This window comes from Astatotilapia calliptera, chromosome 8, assembly GCF_964374335.1.
Source record: "Astatotilapia calliptera chromosome 8, fAstCal68.1, whole genome shotgun sequence".
Taxonomy (NCBI): Eukaryota; Metazoa; Chordata; class Actinopteri; order Cichliformes; family Cichlidae; genus Astatotilapia; species Astatotilapia calliptera.
The window spans coordinates 28,846,479-28,868,136 of record NC_137429.1 but is presented as its reverse complement, the minus strand read 5'-3'; the positions used below and the strand labels follow the sequence as shown (position 1 = coordinate 28,868,136).

General features: G+C 40.1%; 1 protein-coding gene across 2 annotated transcripts in view; it reads left to right on the top strand.

Moving 5' to 3' along the window:
- The first annotated feature begins 439 nt into the window (after positions 1 to 439).
- fmn2b (formin 2b) overlaps positions 440 to 21,658 on the top strand; it is a 56,185-nt gene continuing 34,966 nt past the window's right edge. For both annotated transcript variants that reach the window (XR_013911072.1, XM_026177564.2), the window contains exons 1-7: positions 440 to 4,186; positions 6,109 to 6,359; positions 9,043 to 9,221; positions 10,707 to 10,857; positions 14,501 to 14,550; positions 16,380 to 17,401; positions 17,928 to 18,072. Coding sequence is in view for 1 of the 2 variants with exons in the window: in XM_026177564.2 (XP_026033349.2) it covers positions 2,586 to 4,186; positions 6,109 to 6,359; positions 9,043 to 9,221; positions 10,707 to 10,857; positions 14,501 to 14,550; positions 16,380 to 17,401; positions 17,928 to 18,072 (3,399 nt within the window). In the remaining variant the exon portion in view is untranslated. The remainder of the gene's footprint in view (positions 4,187 to 6,108; positions 6,360 to 9,042; positions 9,222 to 10,706; positions 10,858 to 14,500; positions 14,551 to 16,379; positions 17,402 to 17,927; positions 18,073 to 21,658) is intronic.

The window sequence follows — 21,658 nt, the reverse complement described above, 5'->3', positions numbered from 1 at the left end:
GCCTCCTCATGATCAGGTTTCTTCTCATTTTCATTGATTCCCATCTTTTCCTTTAATTTTTCGAGCAATGAGTTTTTTCTTGATTCCTTAGTACTTGCACCACTGTTTTCCAAGCAGAACCGTCTGGCAGCTATCCGGTCACCATATGTTGGGATGTAACCAGACAGGGTCTTGTCATCCATGAAATCAATCACTGTGACATCAATCTGTAATAACAGAGATATTTATTACTATACAGAAGTACAAGGTATACCTGCTGCCACACCACATGAGGTACCTCACTAAAAAATGTATGTACATTTAACATGTGTTTTGATAATTGTCTGTTATTATTTTAGTGGCAGGCATCAATATTTAGCATTTATTCTTTTCCTCTCTCTATGCCAGCAACATTAATGAGATTCTCTAACATGTTATTAATAGAAATATTACAGTATATACAACGCCCACCTTTGAAAAAGTAAATTAGTATTCACGTATCTTTCAGTTGCACAGAGCACAAAGGGTTGAACTCACTGTTTTTTTTTAATTGAAGCCAAATATCAATATAAACAAAGTTTAATTCATTTGTTTTTAGATAAACAAGGAAACATTGTGCATCACATAATATAGCGATATATTTAAGAAACCTGGAATCTGCATACGGGTTAAGTAGTAACATGTGGTCATACAACGACCCAGTTTTATACAGCGGGTTAATTTGTTTTACATTTTCCATTCCATATAGATCCACACCAATGCAGCCTACCGTTACGTCCTTACGCAGTCAAAGCGAGAGAAGCGAAAACCGCTGTGGTTGCTAACTTAGCAATATGTCATATTTTTAGACGCTGTAACTTCGTAAAAAGCGAGTTTTACAAGTTTCCCCCTCAAGAGAGCGCTTACGTGTTCTTGTAGCATTCATAAGAGACAGTCCTCAGGTACACCACGATTCCGAAGAAATCTCAGAAGTGGGCTATCAGTGTTTGTGTCCATGTTGAAAGCAGGGCATTCAAAGTTAAGTGCCAGTTCTGAAGAGCGTGAGCTCTCCACAACTACCATGGATTTGGGTTTCCGAACGCAACACGTTTTACGTTCTTACAATAAAAATGTTATTGTAATGGTATTTTTTTTACGTTCGTACAATATAATATTCATATTGTACGAACGTGATAATTATGATATTGTAATAACGTGATATTATGTTGTTCAAACGTGAAAAGTATATTGTACAAACATGATAGCATATTGTACAAACAGGAAAAGTATCTTGTTAGAACAATAAACTTTTCACGTTATAACGTGATACACTTGTATTTTTCTTTTGCCTGGGTGGCAGCTCTACGCTTCTGTAGTATGACCCTGATTTTATTGATTTTATTGTTCTTAATCTATTGTGCTCATTTTATTGTTTTTAATTCTAATTATCATTGCATACTTTTTATTTTGTGCTAATTGTATTATTTTAAGTTTTTATTTATTTTATTTATTTATTTTGAGTAAATCTCTCTCTCCTTTTTTAAACTTATTCATGTATCATTTGTGGCATGCCAAGTGTACAGCACTTTGTGTTCAGCTGTGTTGTTCTGAAAGTGCTATATAAATAAATTGCTTGCTTGCTAAAGATGTTTCACAAAGAAGAGTCATTAAAGAGCCCATGTGTTTCCACTGTGAACAACTCTCTTTGAATGGATAATTCAAGTGCATTTGAGGCTGAAAGTATTCACAGATGCACAGGTTTAAATCTGATTAAGTCCTTTCAGAGTCGTCTCTATTTTCAAGTTTTTCTGTTATAGTAAGTTAAAAGTCTCAGTTCAGCTCATCAACTGAATGAAAGAACCTTTTTTTCTGCCACTACACATTTTAAACACAATCTTCCTTTTCATTTGCAAGCTCTTTTTTACATTGACATTATAGTTAGTGGGGCTAACTGCTATGAGACAATATATTTATATGGTCTGAACCACACAGAATATGATCCATTTCAGCTTATAAACTGTAATCTTATTCAGCTTTGACTATTTCTGACAGATATTTTAATAACTGTTTTTTTTATTAAGAAAAATCTATCCTTCATGTTGGTTTTTAGTTCAAAGACCAACATGAAGGCCCTTATAACCTATCCCCAGCTGCACAGTGTGTGAGCTACCAGCAGCACCTTTATTCTTCCCAGGTCCTGAAAGATTTGTGCCTCCATTCCAGTCTTTCCATTTCTCCCAGTCTACCTCACAAAAAAGCACTCTACTGAGCACACAGTGCCTGCGTCATTCCTTTCAGCAGATGGAGATGAGGGGGAGGGTAACACAGAGTGAGAAAGGGGTGGAAGAAGAGGGAGCCATATGTCTACTCTGCATCAGTGTCAACATCACTGCCACGCGAGCCTTCGTCACCGGAAAACAACAAGGAAGATCGTCACACAGGAGAGCTTAAAAGAACAATCATCAATAGCAGCAGCAGCCGCAGCAGCGGCTCCTCCTTCACCAGACGTGCATCCACAAATTGGGCAAGAAGCTTGAAATTGAGCATCTAAATATTGTCCTAGAAGCTCTTCTAGGCATGACCTGAGGAAGCGGCAGCTAGTCATCGAGCTTTCTTGCTCCATCAACATGGGTAACCAAGAGACAAAGCAAAAGAAAGCAGCAGCAGCATCAAGCAACGGAAGCTACCCATCGCTAGATGAAGGATGGAGAGAGGGAGGAGGGGACGTAAAAAAAGGAGGAAAGAAACTCCATGGTAAACATGGAGGTAAAGGAACAGGCAGTGCAGGAGGAAGGGGAGTGACGAACGGCACAGGACTAAAAAATAAAAATAAATCAGAGTCCAAGTCTTCTGTTTTCTCCATCCGGAAGCGAAAGGGTAACCTTAAAGGAAAAGGAGACGTGTGTTCATCAGTGAAAGGCTCAAAAGAGGATGTTTTAGCATCTCAGCACGATGAGCTGGACAGCACAAAAACACCTGATCTGTCTGCAGATGAGCTGGGGCAGTCGGACACTGAGGCTGCCTTTCCTGAGAAGAGAAAGAAGCAGGGGAAAAGGGATGATGGAGATGAGAGAGACGAGAAGCATGAGATGCAGCAGAAAGCATCGACCGCAAACTCTCCTGCAGAAGATGGAGGGCAGAAGGGAGGGAGCTCAGGATCAGACACTGATATCTACAGTTTCCACTCAGCAGCTGACCATGAGGATTTGCTTGCGGATATCCAGCTCGCTATAAGGCTCCAGCAACAGCAGCATGGGGGGGTTACCTCAATTGTGGAAACACAAGGAGGGGGAGGAAGGAATCTAATTTGGGGGGAAGGAAAGGATAGGAGGAAACAGAGTAATGGGGTAGTTAAATTAACTCCTCCTGAGGTGCTTGACCTGACCCCAGAATTAGAGCTGGGGTCTGATGCCTTGTCATTCCTGGAGGGAGGATCTATTATTGGCTCTGTCAAGCAAAACGAGCCACTTCCCACACAGAATAGCCCCTTCAACGTAGAGGTTATTGAGAAGAATGAGGACAGGCATCTGGAGCTAAAGGGGCAGGGGCAAAGAGAAGCTGCTCTTTGTGTTTCCACAGGCACAAAAGACCAGCATGCTTTGCTTCAGCAGTGCCCTCACACAGATATTTCCATAGCTACTGAAGGGGGGGCAACAGTCTGCCCGGTGACCATGACAACTGTTGGTAACAGTTTCCACGATTTTACATTTGACAGCACTGGGAAAATCACAGGGGAAGAGGAGGGAGCAAGTGCTGAAACCCAGCAGGAGCAGGTGAGGGAGCTTGAGATGGATGCTAATCTCAGTCTTCCACTGCCAGACGACAACCATAGAAGTCCTGAGCCACTAGAGGGACTGAGTTCAAGAACTGTATTTGAAGAAGGTGAGATTCACTTAGGCTCAGGTACCAGCGCTGAGTCTCTTGAGGACTGCTTAAGTGCTGACTCTGAACCCAGCCCCTCTACCAGCACCAAGGCTTCCCCCTCCAACCAGCAGTTTAGGAGGAGCAGCGCCTGCTTTAGCCCACTACTTCCTCAGGAGAGCCCCACATTGGCCAAACGCCTCCTCAAGTCTGCCCACCCCGCCACCTGCTCTAGTCCTGTGGTGAAACCTTACCCTCCCATCTTCCCGTCCTACATCAAAACCACTACAAGACAGCTCAGTTCCCCAGGGCACTCACCATCTCATAGCCCCCTCTCCCCACGCAGAGCTCACCATAACTTTCACAGGTACTGGTTGTTTGCATGGCTGATACTGGTTCTAGAATTTTAAAGCACTGTAATGTCAAAATGATCATATGAGACCTAATTTAAAACGTAACATCTAACAAGATTAGCCTATTTAGCACATACAAAAAACTCAAATCTTAGCCCCACGTGGATTAAAACAGACTATATTCTTTTCGTTTTCATAATTTCTCTTATTTTCAAGAATAATCTCAACATTTTCGCTGTTATTTTCATTGTTTTAGAAACATAGGTTTGTGGCAAAGTGGCACTGAGCAATTTTCTTGTAGTAAAAGGCATTAATAATGAGAGATCTGCTAGACTGTAAGCAAACCACTAGATCAAGGACGTATTTAGTGTTTAAAATAAGTACTGTATACGTCGTCAGTATTCTAAAAAAATATATATTTCTAAAGGTGCTATTGACATGAAATTCTCACCAGATGTTGGTAACAACCCATCCAATTCACACATGCAATGAAATCAAACCATAGTTGTGCATAAATTAGGGTATTTATAATAATGAGAAATGACTCAGGAAAAAAAGTATTGAACACACTGAAAACGTTTTAATACTTTGTCATCACTAACAAGGACTTTTGTACAGTTGCATGGAGGAAATTCATTGCTCAAGTGTGATTTCGGCCCACACAAACAGTCTTCAAATTTTGAGTGCTCGATGGGACCCTTCTATGAACTCAGAGCTTTAGTTCTTTTCAGTTGGATTCAGGTCAGCAGGATTCTAGCCATTTTCTTTTCTTTCTCTGAAACGTTTGGTTTTCTTGTTTTCTTCTCTGTCTTGTTGAAATGTGCACCCTCATTTCATCTTCATTATCCTGGTAGATGGCAACAGGTTTTGGTCAAGAATATCTTGGTACATATTTCCATTCATCCTTCCTTAATTATATGAAACGTGCCAGTGTGGTATGCTGACAAACAGCCCCACACCATGATGTTCCCCCCTCCAAACTTCACTGTTGGTGGTTTTTTGGGGTGATATGCAGCATATTTGACCCTCAAACATGTTGTGTATTATGGCATCTAAAGAGTTCTCCCAGTATTCCACTCGTCTAAATGTTGTTAAGCAAACTTTAAATGTGCTTAAACATGCTTTTTCTTCAGTAATTGAGTCTTGCATGGTGAGCAATGCCTGTCATGGCAGTTGAGTGCATTGCTTATTGTTTTCTAAAACAATTGCACCTTAGCGCTCCACAAGTGATGCTTGGCACTTGGAGAACTCTTATGATGATTCTTTTCACTCCACTGTCTAGTCTGGATCTAACTCACTCGTATTAATTTGCACTAAGTGGCAGACTTGCTTTTTAATCACTCATAGAGTTTAGCTGGTGTAATGTAACCTTCTGTGCCTTTTTCCACACTCTCTTTGTTCATGTATTTAATAGTTTTTCTTTGGGTCATTTTTCAGTATTGCAGATAATTTATGGAACTCTATGGTTTGATTTCTCTTTACATGTATAGATTGGATGAGTTGTTACTGACATATGTAAGAATTTCATGTCAATTCCTGAACTCATGGCTAAACTCAAGATGAACATTACATTATTACACAAACATCTGAGTGTTTCTGTAATAACATTTTTCTCAACAAACGATTGTGAAGTAATACAGTAGTTTAATGTGTTCACTGATTATTAGATGCAAATCATCTTTCTGTGATATTTTGGATGATCTCACTGTGTCTACAAGAAGGAAATGGTCCACAGAGGCTAAACGCTTTTGTACTAAGCCGTAAACATGCGTTTTAATGTTTAGTTGAGCACTTTATCTATGGAGAGGATGAAGGCTCTGTCAGTTTGCCTAAAATGGAAGAAATCAGAAAACTGTGGAAAAGTAAAACTAACTGTAAACACATTGCAAGAAATGCACTTGCAAAGCTAAGCTAACCGGGAACATAAATGTTACAGGATGATGGCTGAAGGTTGGCAGGTGCGCAGAAAACGCTCCAGAAGCCTTGCTAGCCCTTTGAGTCGCTCAGCTGACTGGACAGAGGAACTAGACAGGCGATTGAGAGGCAAGGAGGAAGATGGAGGTGGCTTACTGAGCTCAGGAGAATATTTGGGGGGCCACACAGGAGGAGGCAGCCAGCCCATCTGTGGAACGAGAAGATTTTCATGTGGACAAGTATCTACTTGTGGTTTTCAGGATGTCTTTACAGGTGAGTATTAAACAGTGTGTGGACATGTGTGGGTGTAAGCAGGAATTATTTAACTTGTTACTTAGTCAAAAGGGTTAATACTATATGCAAGGTCCTATATCAGGTCCCTATATCACTCTGGGAATATTTAAAGAGTTTAAAAAAAACTCTATATGAACTTCTGTCAAGCTGTTTGACATCAGTAAAGGCCAGATGGCTCTGCTTGCTGCTTGTGCTAGTGAGGTGCTGCTGATGCAACTGGGAACTTTATGGCAATATTATGAAGCAAACAGACTCCTTATTGGGCTACATTTGGATCAAATCTGACAGGCAAATCATAACCAAATTTTCAGTGGCAGTTCTGAGATAAATACATCTCATGACTGGCAAATCAGATCTTGATGCATTCTCAATCATCCAGGAAAGTAAATCTCCAAAAGTTGATTGTGTTCATCTGGACGTAGCGTTTTGTGGGAGAAACGTTTCATCACTCGTCCAGGTGACTTCTTCAGTCTCAGCTGACTGCAGGTTTCCCCAAAACGCTACGTCCAGATGAACAGGATCAACTTTTGGAGAGCAGACTGACTTCATATTCTAACAACATTTATTCAGGCTTTACTGACAGTGCTGGCATGCCACTTTATATTATTGGATAAAACTGATATTGAGAATGCTTAACTGTGAAGACATAATAGGTGATATCCCACAATACATGGCTGTAGCTCAGGTGGCAGAGCAGGTCAGCCACTAATCAGAAGGTCAGTGGTTCGATCCCAGGCTGCCTCCTAGCTGCATGCCAAATATCCTTGGGCAAGATACTAACCCCATGTTTGCCTACTGGTGATGGTCAGAGGGCCCGGTGGTGCCAGTGTCCGGCAGCCTCGCCTCTGTCAGTGCGCCCCAGGGTGGCTGTGGCTACAATGTAGCTGCCATCACCTGTGTGTGAATGTGTAGATGACTGAATGTAGTGTAAAGCGCTTTGGGGTCCTTAATGACTAGAAAAGCGCTATACAAATGCAGGCCATTTATCATTTACATATGTTATTGTAATACACTGATTGTAATGCAGTGGTATTGTATCTTATCAGATGATGGGGTATCTGGTGATTCCCACCTCTATAAGGCAGTGGAAACAGCTAGAGAAAACAAGACACACTGAATCAGAAGACGAGACAAGGGTGAAGTAAAACTAAAAGCAAGGCAAAAGGTAAAAATAACTATCCAAATAAAACAGGGAGTGATATGTGATAACCAAACAGGGAAACACAGACACAACTTAATATAGGATAACTCACAAATAAAGACAGAACAAGAAATAAACTAATCACAACCAGAAAGTGAAAACAAGACTAACTGCACTAAGGAAAATATATGGTAAAAAAAGGTAAAAACTCAGCAATGAATCAAAAAACTACAAAGTCCAAAACATCAGCAGCATCTGGGCAACGACTCAGGACCATTGGACATAGTGGGTAATGTCTCAGTAACCTCAGTAAGGTGCTGTAGCAGTTGTGGTACATGAAGGTACTTTGCTTTAATATGGCAGCCTCATACTAAAATGTGAAAAACGTCATTCTGGTTCACAATACAAAACATGTTTGTGACAGACTGGTGAGCTGTCCAGTTTCCCACAACCCTTAATTGTGTAAACAGAAGAATATCAATGGATGGATGGAAACAAACAACAGACATTGTAAAAGGAAAATGTTTGGCTAGATGGAAGATCTCAAAGCACCAGGAGAGAAAACTCAAAGAAAATAGAAAGTCCACAAACAACCCCACAAACCATCCAAACAAAAATGTGTAGACAGAGATGTCAGTGTTTGTGACAGATCTGTACGAATTACACTGAATAAAATTCTATTGACATTCAAAAAATTCAAAGGAAAAGTAGACTGCTGAGTGCCATTGTTGAGTCACAAATATGCGCTAGTCAAAATTATGCTGTCATCACATCAGTAAATTCAGAACATGGGTTTGGTGATGATGATGTCATTTTTCAGGATAATAATAGATTTTGTCGATGAGAGTGTCAAACCACTTCTTTAAAAAACACATATCTTTTTAAAGAAGGTGAAGTGAAGACTCCATGACAAAGCTCCACGCAGCAAAGCTGATGTCAGCTACTAGCTGAGAAACGTGGAACCAGGTTGGTTTTATTAGTGAAAAAGCTGAGCCAGGAGGTGGAAAAGGTATCATAATAATTGTGATTTTTTAAAATGATAATTCCACTTTTTTGCTGAACAGTAAGTGAATACATATTTTTCTTCGACTTAATCTGGAAAATCAGAATCAGAATCAGAATCAGAATACTTTATTGATCCCTGGGGGAAATTATTTTTTGTTACAGTGCTCCATTTTAAACCATTTTAAAAATATCCTGTTATATACAAAAGTTTGTGAGGTACACGTCACAAAAATCTAAATATTCTGCTATATAACAAAAATAAAGTAAAAAAACAAAACAAAACAAAACTGAAAGACCATCCGACAAATATGGCGATTTTTGCCGGGAGTTGTACACAATTGATCAGTGAACAGTTTCAGTTAAAATATCCCTTTTGATCCATCTCTGCCTTTCGCCCATCCTAAGGATTAGAAGGAGTAGGTAGCCAGTGCACATTATGGTAGCCTGATACGAATCTTTGTGCCACTGTACGTCCCACAAAAAATTCTGTTTTTCTGTTTTCTCCCTGATGTCCAGGTCGAACTCTTCTGGAGAAGCTGTTCTTGCAACAGCAAGCGGATGAGCCAGAGGAGGCTGAGAGGCTCTGCTCTAGGATCTTAGCAATGGGCCTCCTGCTGCCATTCACAGACTGCTTCAGAGAACAGCTGGGGGGAAGCACTACCCACATCACCTCCACCGCATCACCCAAGTTCGATGTATGTAGTTTTACACCACACCCCTATCTTCTCATGTTAGCAGTGAATTATTTTCATTGTCATATTTTATGGGAGGCTATTTCAGATGAAAAAGGGCATATGTTGGCACTATCATTATATTAAATGATAGACAATGTTGGGAAGGTTACTTTAAACTTGTATTCCACTACATATCACAGAATAAATGCCCCAAAATGTAGTTTGTAACGTATTCTGTTGGGTTACCCAATGAGAGTAACGTATTCTGAATACTTTGGATTGCTTAATATATTGTCATGCTTCTCACATGAATGTACTATTGCTGTGTGATTTATTACTATTACTGAACTGCACATGACAATTTGCAGCTAGCAGGTTGTTAATGCTATTCATCAAGTCTAACGGTCTGCAGTCTATGAACTAACCTCAGGTAACGCCAGCTAACAGTGTTAGCTCGGTGGTGAGTAGCCTTCAGTAATAGTAATAAATCACACAGCAATAGTACATGGAAGACACTGAAGTGACACATAACCCAGGTAGCTACCACAACTAAAACAAGGTATTTGCAGTAGGCTAACGTTAGTTTTTAAAAAGAAATTACTTCCAGATGTTTGTTAAGGTTGGGTTCTTTTAAGAGCAGCTTGGTTGCTGGCAAACAGAGTTTGCATTGAAGGGTCAGATTCCGCCCATTCCTTGCTTCTTTAAGTGGTGTCGGAATTTCCAAGTAAGAAATGCATTCCTGCCCGTGCACTGCTGGCTCTGTTGTGCTCGCTCTAGGTCCATTGTGTAGCTGATGCCAACAACATTAACAAGTACAAAGGCAACCTGATGCACCTGCATATTTGATGAATAGCATAGAGACTGTGCCACTGTTGTTTATTCAACCTGAATATTTTTTTAACTGTATCAAAGGGAATGCGAAAGAAATGAAGAACAGCCTCTTGTTTGAATCGTCTGTGCTCAGTGATTTTCGCTGATTAAAAACAGAGACAAAGTTCATCCAGCTGCACTGACTTCTGGCATAGAAATGGTCAAACTCAATGAAAACAGCTGCAAAACGTTACTTTTAATGAAATGGTACTGAAGAGCGTGTAAAATTTGTGATTTTTAAGAAAACTGTACTGTCTGTACTAAGTATACTATATAGCAAATGATGAGTTAGTTAAGCTGGACTTGTTGTTGTCCTTACAATTAGGGTCACCAGTAATACTGGCTTTAATATGAACAAGCAAACATGTTTTAAGAATAAACAGAAAGCATAATGCACAAAGGTACTAAGTGTTCCACACAGGATCAACTCATGAACAAGAAAAGGAAAACAAATTTTGTGATTTCTAAGCTGTAACTGTGACTGCTGTTTGACTGGACTTTGTACACAAGACTGGAGTTGCACAGCTCTCTAAAAACGAGTATTTATGATTGACATTTCCAAATGTGGAGATTTATTTGTGAAATGAGGATAAGTGCAACTGTAACTGTTTTTTAAAAAAAAAAATGTTTACTTAGCACGACCAGCTTTACACATGGGCAGCTGTCAACCAGCCACCACACTCTTTGGATCTCTGTGAGGGGAAACAACCAATTCAGATTAAAGGCCCTTGGCCTCAAGCCAAACCAGGTGGAGATAACAGGAATGGACTTCAATCTGCACAATCAGGTAAGAATAGCACTGCTCTGTAGTCTAATCTGTAGTTCTTGTTGGTGGTTTGTGCATGCCCTAAAACTGATACAGTGTTTATTCTGTGGTCCTGGCTCTATATAAACAAACAAAAACACATTATTACCATAAGGTTATACCAAACACTGAAACAAACTAACCCTTTTGTTACAGCTGGATTGAATTCTGTATATTACAATTTTTAAAAACTCTTACTCTTACTTTTTGCGAAGTAAGCTTTACACTTTTGATTGTTTTACAATCTTTATGATTTGGTAGGCTAACACACAAACATGTGAAAGATACCAATCTTGTCATCTCGCTTATATAAAAATGCATATAAACATTTTACACTTTCTTCGTGTTTATTCATTTCTGGCTTTTTGCTTCACAAAAGCTATTACTCAGAAGATGATTATGATGTAAGAATATGATGTAAGCTAAGAGTGGCAGAAAAGTATGTGAGGTTGGACATTTGAGTCTCTTCCCCAAGGTTTTGTTGAGCGCAGGCACTTTATTGATGACGCTATGATTTCTAAGTTTTCTTCCCTTTTTAATTGTAAAACTTCTTCTGACAATGTCAAGCTCCTTCTTAACTCTTTTACTGACCAATAACTAGTCATTCTCAGTCAGGTTGCTCCTTTCAAAACTAGGCATTGCTCTGTTAGTTCCTGCACACCTTGGTTAAATGATCAAACTTGTGGTCTTTGACGTTCCTGCCGAAAAGCAGACCGTCTGGTCCACTGTGTTTATTCACTGGTCCACTGGTCTGATTGTTCATCGTGAACACTTCAAAGAACTTCTTCACTTATATAATGAGTCAGTGAAAGAGGCTAGATCCTCTTAGTTCAATAAACGTATAAATCATCATAAGAATAATCCAAGTACTATTTGAGACTATTAATAGTATTGTTTCTCCTCCATCTCAGCATGCTGTGTTACTTTCTGATGATACTTTTCTCAGTCTCCAAAAGTTGATTCTGTTCATCTGGACGTAGCGTTTTCAGTGGGAGAAACGTCCAGATGAACAGGATCAACTTTTGGAGATTTACTTACCTGGATGACTGAGAATGCATCAAGACACGTTTCTCAATCACTTTGTAAATAAGGTGATGGACTCGAGATCCAAATTCTCCTTAAGTGCCTTCCCTTATGAAGATGGCCCTTGGTGTCTGGGTCATTTACTTCTTTTTCTCCAATCAGACTCAATGACTTAATTACAGTAATACTGTAGGTAAAATGAAATCCTCATGATGCTCCTTAGACATATTAAACATGCCGAGGTAACTCCTCTATTGAAAAAACAGAATCTAGATCCCAGCTCTACTATTATCGGCCTATTTAAAATGACCATTTATAAGCAAATTACTAGAATAAATTGCAGAAAATCAGTTCAGGTCCTTACTATGCAGATTACAGACTGCTTACCCTTTTCAGTCTGACTTTCAAAAGCAGCACTCCACTGAGACTGCTCTCTTAAGGGTCTATAATGATCTATTAATGGCTTCTGATGCAGGGAATCTCAGCCTTCGATACCATCGATCAGCTACTTAACAGGCTGAAGATTTTGGCGGGTATAACTGGCTGTGCCTTAGACTGTTTTTTTCCCCTTCTTATCAGACAGGACCTTTTCTGCTAGGACTGACAGCTTCTCCTCTGACATTGCCCCCTTAACCTGCGGGGTTCCACAGGGTTCAGTTTTGGGTCCATCATTATTTTCTTTCTACATGCTTCCTTTAGCTGGCTTTATTCAATCTTTTAGTGACATTTCTTATAATTTCTATGCCGATGGCATTCAGCTGCGTGTCTCCTTTAAGCCTCATCAGCTGGATAGGTTTTCCAACCTAGTCCAGTGCTTAACTCAGGTTTCTACTGGGCTTTCTAGCAGTTACCTTGTTTTAAACACAAGCAAGACTGAGACCATGATCACAGCTCCTCTTGAACTACATTCTAAAACCAGTCAGGTTCTTGCTTCTTTCTGTCCTTCTGCTAAGCCAAACATTCGAGATCTTGGAGTAATATTAGATTCTTCTCAGGGCCTTGACTCACATGTCAAATCTCTGTCTCGTTCCTGTTTCTTTTATTTAAGAAAAATTTCTAAACTGTGAAAAATGGTCTCCTCAGCTGAACTGGAAAAAAATTATTCATGCATTTGTGTTGTGTTTAAATTATGGTAACGCCCTGTTTATTTGGACAAATCATCTCTTTCTCGCCTCCAAGCTATACAAAATGCAGCGGCCAGACTGCTTACACCTTCTAGCAAGAGTGCTCACATTATTTCTATTTTATATTCTTTACATTGGCTCTCAATAGATTTTAGAATGTGTTTTCAAATCCTTGTTTGAACATACAGATCACTAAATGGCCAAGCCCCATTTATGGCCAAGCTGCTTGTTGTCTCTGCTCACAGAGTTTGTTCCCCGAACATGACTGAAGACAAAAGGGGATCATCAGTGTGTGGAGGCTGTGGAACAGTCTACCACCACAGCTACGTTTGGTTGACTCTGTGGAATCTTTTAAAGAGCAGTCAAAAAAAATCTGTTTAAACAAGCCTTCTGTTGATTGACAATTTTTTAATCTTAAACTTTTGTATTGTCTATATTGTGTATTTTGGTGCCAAACATTTTGGTTATTTTAGCCTTTGTGTACAGCGTTTTGTGATTGCCTGTATACGGAAAAACACTTAATAAAAATAAACTTTACTTACTTGTGATCTGTAGTGAGATTTGAGAGCAGGTGTAAGAGAGCGTGGAGAGGTGGGAAAATGCTCTGGAGAGAAGAGGAATGAGAATCACTAGAAGCAAGACAGACTGCATGTGTGTGAATGAGAGGGACCAAGTTTAGTGCTTTGAAGACAAAGTTAGAGAGGCAAGGCTGAGATGGGTTGGACATGTGCAGAAGAGGAGTACTGAATATACTAGATAAAGGATGCATAAATGCATATGTATAAATATGGAGCTGTCAAGCAGAAGGAAAAGAGAAAGATCACAGAGAAGATTCATGGATATAGTGAAAAAAGATATGAAGAAAATGTGAAGGATTTGTGTAACAAAACAGAATACTAGAGATGGCGAGAAATGGAGGCAGATGACCTGCTTTGGTGAAACTTGAAGAGTTACGCCAGGAAAAGAGCTCAGGCAATGTCATTCTGAAAAATGTTTGTAATGTTTGAAAACTCAAAACATGCTTGTAGAATATGAAATCCAATGATTAAAAAAGGATTCAGAGTTGCTGTCAGGTGTATTCTGGTTGTCCTGCACAAGTTTCTTGATTTACTGCATTTTCAAACTTTTAGGTTTTAACGCTAACAAACGTCGTTGTCAAATTGTATTCACAGAAACAGATACTGCTTTGTACTTAGCGGCAATTAACAGACTAATAAAATATTAGAATTTAACTAAACTGAATGAAAGACAAACTGATTAAATGAAAATGCTCCAAAATGCACATATAAATAAAAACTAATAAAAGCAGTTAACAAACAAACAAAATACTGGTATTATATCACTATTGTACAAAAATAAATAACATGCAGCTGATTGACTCAAACAGATATAATTAGATCCATAGATATTTGGACACATTTGTTCTTAGGTTGCCTCTGTTGTGTATTGCACTGACCTATGTGTGTTTGTTTGTCCAGAGCTCCATGCAGATATCATGGGTTTGAGGCAGCAACATGTAAACAAAGAGGTCAGTCACTTTTCTTTCTTTCTTTCAAATTAAGAACTAAAGGCTACGCTGTTTGATTTTCCAACTCCAACATGATCCAAAATTAGTTTTGGTTTATAAGTAATGCAAGAACAGCTCTAAGAGAATTTAGAGAGCATTACAAATTTGAGCTTAAAAACATCAATGCCATTACTATGGTCATAATATAAAAAATAACACGCAATTAAGATCATCACAAAGTACGTAAAAGTAAATGTTTTACAGTGTCATAATGTAATGCATATACTGTCACATATAGAATAGAATAGAATAGAATAGAATAGAATAGAATAGAATAGAATAACCCTTTATTGTCATTGTATATGTACAACGAAACACATGCAAAGAGATTTGGATTGTACGTTTTTTTAAATGTGGTGCAGTGTGAGAGACATAAATTATCTAAACCCTGTTTAGTTAATCATGGTTTACTTGATCATGTTAATAAGTGATTGACTAAGACATAATTAACTAAATGGGGTTCGATAACCATGTTCAAACAATACATTATACCAGTTTCGTGACAATAAAAGCATTAAATCATTTGAACAGTTAAAAGAGTTCAAATTCAGCAACGCAGACTTCTGTTTTTTCATAATTAAGAACGTTTTTTCACAAGACATGAAGAATGGAAAAACGCTATGGAATTAAATTTAATTGACAAGTACATCAAGTACTTCAAAGTACATTTTGAAAATGTACTTGTCAGAGGAAATGGAGGTGATAATAATGGGATATTAATGGGGCAAAAAATATGCAGTGAAGCCCACACAATAACAAACTTAACTTCATGAAGAGAAAAAAATTTCAAATACCAGACGGCAAAAATATGCCCAGGTTATCCAAATATCTGGGGCTTATATACACATATCCAAAATGAAATGCATATTAGAATAATGTCTTTGATGCTCTCACAAAGATATTTCACTAAAACCTTGTTTAAAAAAAGAAGCTTGGCATTAACTTGCCCTCTGGCCAGCTTACTGTTAAAATGCTCTCTGTGTAGCTGCTGTTTCTGTCCTGGATGCCCTTTCAACTTTACCATCTCTCGTTCTTTAGTGCAGTAAAAATCAAAGTCATGTCCACTTGGGGTGGCTGTAGCTCAGGTCATCTACTGATTGGAAGGTTGGTGGTTCGATTCCTGGCTTCCCCTATATCTTACTATGTAATAAGTTGTTTAAGTGTTAAAAAAATGTTATACTAAAGGTAAACTTTAATAACCTCTATATGCATTACATATAAGTTAAACATTTAAACCTTTTCTTGTTTTAATTTTGATGGTGGCTTATAAAACAAAAACTTTGCATCGTACAGTAAATACTTTTTTGATTGCCTGTAGGAATTATTTTAATAATTTGAAATGTTGGATTTTCATACACTATATGCCAGATTTAAAATAGGTAAATGGACTTATTCATGTTTTCTACTCTTCGGGAGCACTCAAAGCACTTTATACAACATGCCACATTAACTTTCTTCAATGTTTTTACCTAACATTCATACACATTCAGTCTCTGATGAATGCATCGGAGAGCAACTGGGGTTAGTACCTTGCCCAAGGATATTTGGCAGCCAGTGATCGAACCACCAACCTTTTGATCAATAAATGACATGCTCTACCTCCTGAGCTACAGTCACCCCCATTTTAAGCCTATGAACAACAATTAAATAAAAATTACAATAAAAAAGTCATTAACTATTTCACTTTATATGTAATAAATATGAAAGAAAATCCATACTAATTTTAGTTTTACTAATGATTTTTTTTTTTTTAAATTCTGGAATAATTTATGGTTTTGCATTTTCTACAGGAAGAATGTGTTTTTCCTTCAATAAAACTGAAGGAAAAACATGTTAATGTCATCCAGCAACTGGAACAAACCATAGAAGATCTCAGGACTAAGATTGCTGAGCTGGAGCGACTGCCCCCTCTGGTGGACAAGGACAGTATGAAAGTCACCACCTCCACCACAGACAGGGAATGTGGAGGAGAAGAGGACCTACTAAGGGGTGTGTGCGATGCTCATCTTCAGACTGAGGCCTTCTCTGTTGGAGGCTTGGAGGCAAAGTCTGTGCAGACATCACCAATGGATGACAGTTCAAAGTTCAAAGTGCCTTGTAGTGAGCCAGACAGAGTCGACAGATTCCTGGAGCCTCCCCCCAGTCATGATGGGTACCTGTGTTCGTGTCAGCTACAGCCTCCTGCTCCTCCACCCCCACTGCTAGGGGGAAGTGAAAGTGGAGTCTGCCCTCCTTATTCAGGGCAGACTGTAGCACCTCCTCCTCCACCATTACCAGAAATAGTCCCACCTCCTCCACCTCCTCCACCCCCTCTTCCACCAGGTTTAGGAGTTCCTCCACCTCTCCCTGGTTGTCTGGCTCCACCCCCACCTCCTCCCTTACCTCCACCTCTCCCTCATGGTCTTGCTGCACCCCCACCTCCTCCTCCTGCCCTAGTCCCACCCCTTACTCGTGGCATGGTTCCACCTCCTCCCCCTCCTCCTCCTCCATTACCAGGAGTTAAAGGCCCACCTCCAACTGAAGCCTGTGTGCCTCCCCCTCCCCCTCCTCCTCCTCCTCCATTACCAGGAGTTAAAGGCCCACCTCCACCTCAAGCTTGTGTGCCTCCTCCTCCGCCTCCTCCACCTCCACCAGGAAACATCTGTGTTCCCCCAGCTCTTCCAGGAGCTCTTGGCTCCCTGCCTCCTCCACTGCCACTGGGCTTATATTCTCTGGGTCTGACACAAGAGAAACCACCCAGAAAGGCCTTGTTAGAGCCACCAAGACCCATGAAGCCTCTCTATTGGACCAGGATCCAGCTCCACACCAAGAAGTAAAGAAAGTAACATGTACATTTAGGTCCATATGTTTTGTGACATTAATACATGTTGATTGCTATACCCAGGCAGAATTACAAATAAATGGTCAATTGTCCAAATACTTATGGGCCTAACTGTGTTATAATGATGAAAAAATCATTATGATACATTATCATTATGTTTTGGGTTTTTTTTTTATTCTGGTAAAGACATTCTTAGACATCATTATCTCAACAATATGATGATGATGGTGTTTTAATTGCCAACTCATGAAAAGACCAAAGCTATGCGCTATATTGACATAGTATAAAGAGTTAATTTTCAACTGCACATATGCTATCAACAAAGTTATTGTGACAACCCTGTTACTACATGACCAAGCCTGTGATCAAGCACAACTTCTGTATTCCCGGATCATGACTCACTATTTCATGATCAAAATGCTCACAACAATGTTCTTGCTTTATATTTCACTGTTCAAAACACATCAAACAAAGTGCTTCATTGACATAATAAGTGGTGCTGTTTTGTGTTTCTCAGGGACATGTCATCTTCACTTGTGTGGGAAACAATTGAGGAGCCCAACGTAGACTTTCAAGAGTTTGTGGAATTGTTCTCGAAAACAGCCGTGAAGGAGAAGAAGCAGCCACTGTCTGACACCATAACCAAATCCAAGGCTAAACAGGTGTTGTGTTTAATTACATTTTAAATCCTCTGAGCTGAAAAACGTGCTCCCTCGTCTTCAGATGAATCTAAACGTACATAATCCAGAAACATGCAATAACTCACTTAAGCCATATTATAGTGTTTTTGAAACGCATCTTTAAAAAAACAACAAAAACATTGTATTTCACTAAATTTGAAACTATCTTATCACTTCATAGTTTACACTGTGTTCTACAATTTGTACATCTTAGAAATCCTGTTAGGTCACATATTTGTAAGGGGATTTAATGACCTGTGTTGCCTAGTGAATTCATTAGGTTTTAAACAGAGAGCTATATGGCTGATTTCCACCCCATCAGCTACTATAAAAGGTAGAACAAAGTGACTGAATCTGATCAGCATTATCACCTTGAATTTAAACTAATGTCTGCTATCCTTGATATAATGTAACATAAATGCACCAGATCCAATATTTGGCTCACTTTAACCCCTAATGTACATTATAGTCCACAGCTCTTGTTGTCACTACACTGTTGGCCCAACTAAGATTTCATCATCAAGATATTGAAGTATCAGTATTAACAAAATACTATTTTAAAGTACTAAAATCTAATTTTGTCTTTTATTTCTAAAAAGTAACCACAGTTGGAATCGGATGATGTATGCGACAGCCAAAATTTGATTGGTTGACAAGTGGGCCAGAATAGAAAGGGGAGCAATAGCAGAGTTCACTGGGAACAGGGAAAGCTCAAAAAAAAAAATCATGAAAAGCACAGACCTTGGCTGGAGTGCACACTTTTCTTTTTTTAAACACTTGTTTTCACTTCAGCTCTTTGGATGTTATAACTTTGTTGCCCTTTGCGGTTGGCTCACGGACAATGGTTGCAACCAATGAGTGTAGAAAATGTTTATATCTATATTATCTTTCACACAGTCATTAGCTGAAAAACATACCGTGTACACTGCCTCTGTCTGACAACAGAGCTCACTGCTGGTAAATGGGCAGGCCCTGGAGTGGAGCAGAGAGCAAACATGCTCTCTCTGCCCGACCATAAATTCCACTTAAAGCGGAACAGGGTGCTGCTGTCGGATGGAGGCAGGGTACACAGTACAAAAATTCTGACTTAACACTTAACTCCTTTTAAGGCATTTCCATTTGTCAATTTTTATTCAGATAAGTCGATCTGAGGTTAAACACAATGTCCAGAAGCTGTGAGCTAAGGAAACAAAGTATATTTGCTTGTTTTGTGGAGAATATTGCAGCAATGTTACATTATATTAAGCAGGCAGCTGCCCACGTTAAACTGTTACTATCACAGAATAATGTGGGCATGTTTCATAAATCAGCAGCAGTCATTAAACAGCTGACAGAGTGAACAGAATATACAAAAGTAAAGTCTAGATTCTATTGTGCCGATCAGTGGTGTTGAGTGGTGGTAAAAAAATTCTGAATCTGTGCAGCATCTGGAAGCCAAATGTAAACAAACCTAACCACTTAACGTAAAACTCTGAAACAACAGCTATGTCCCAAAACCTAGGTTGCATCCTTCGGAGGCCACATTTGAAGGCTGATTATGTCACAGCCAGGCAACGAAGGCAGTCCTAATTAGAAGGTTGCTCCAAATGTGGCCGACAAATGCATCCTTCCTTTCCCTGGATTTGAAGGATGGGTCGGGTGTATCCTTCGTGGCCCAACCTATCCCAGAATTCATAGTGCAGCCTGGCCAAGTCCAGTTTCCAACAATGGTGGCAGCTACTTAGTTTTAATATTACTCTTATTACTGTTTCTGGGTCACAAAATAAACTTTAACATATTTTCAGGTGAGAATGTAGCTGTGCAAACTTCAAATATCTGTTTGGTTTATCAAGACATCACATATTTGCAAAAGTGCTCCAACGTTTTCGGAGACGTCTGTTACCCACCAGCTCGATAGCTAGCTGGGAGGTCAAGGGTCACTAGAGCCGGCGAGAACAGCAGACTCCCGGCACATCGTTTTTAGACACACACACACTCACAGTTTCTTAGCTTGGTGATTTTGTCCCGTGTCCCATTTTGACCTTAGTACTTGCAGGCCATATTCAGTGTGGCCATGTGTAATTTGTGCCAGTCACTTGGTTATGACATTCTACTGTCCCCTGCTGTTGTTATCTGCTGGATTCTCTCAGGGGCTTATTTCCACAGCCTGCACCTGGTATCTTGCCTGGTGTGATGGACCCCAGCCTTTATGGATCTTTTACTTAGAGCTTGTTCCTGTGCTGCCATGGTTAGTGCCTCTGTGCTTTCTTTCAGTCCAGCCACTGGTTCTGGATGTCAGCAACTGCCGGTGGTACATACCATGCAGGGGCCTGTCCTTCATTGATGGTTCCTCCTCTTGCTCATCTTCTTTCTTGGGTTTCTGCTGCCTAAGGTATTCACTGAGCACGTGGTTGGTTGTGGCCATCTTCCTGATGTACTCGTGTTCTTTGTTTCATCCTGGACCGTGGTGCTGACCCTCACTAGTCCCCAGCCTCCTTCCTTCTACTTAACATACAGCCTCAGGGTGCTGGACTTGGGGTGAAACCCTCCAAGCATGGTCAGGAGCTTCTTTGTCTTAATGTCAGTGGATTCTATCTCCTCCTTTGGCCAGCTTATTATCCCAGCAGGGTAGGGATCTTATCTTTCAGGTCAGTTCTTCTTGCACTCATTGATCCTTATTCCATTGCACTTGGGGCTTGGTACCCAACCTCGGGTGGGAGTCATGATGATATTCCAACAGTACACTATTTTCATCTCTTGCCCACTTATGCTGTCTTGTTCCACTTTTCATCAGTATGTCCTGGTTCCTCAACACCTGATGCAGACCTTGTCTGGGTGACGTCCGAGCTGCAGATAGAGGAAGTGGCTGACATCCAGAAGTCCCTCTTTCTCTGTCTCTCGATGAAGGCGGTCGCACTTTTCTCCTCCTCTCCCTTTCCCGGCTTCTCGTGTCCTTGTCTAGCCTCACCTACTTTTCTACTGTTGCCCTGAAACACTCTCACAGTCTGTTCTCTAAAACCTAAAAGAGGAATTATGGATTTGATCAACTGGTCCCTGAATGCAATTGACACACTCTTCTCAACGAGAAGCCGGGGCTCGGGTGAGCCTGAGTGTCCTGGAGGGACGTCCCCTGCCTGATACACGATGGGCCGGTGGCATAACTGGAGGGACGTGTGCCTGGCGGGACTGTCAATCGAGGACATTGAAGACATCTATCTTTTCGGAATCATGATAACAGGGTTCTTGCTGATTGGAGCTGGCTTGGCCCTGGCTTATCGAAGATTAAAGAAAGCGGAATGGGCTGTTCAAAAGCCCACAAGGCTGCCCGCTGTGACTGAAGCGATCGGACGAGTCGTGACTTCTCAAAATGGGCTCATTAAACGCAGCCCGGATAAGATCTTGGAGAAGCTTGAGGCTAGCGTGAGCACTCAGACTAAGATCTCTGAGCAAAAAATGGATAACATCTCGGAGAAGCTCACGGCTCTCCAACGGGAGATTGAGAGACCAGTGTCGGACTGCTTGATCGACTGTGAAATTGACATGCAGTTGTTCGCAATAAAGGAATACCACCATCATTTCATGTGGCTAC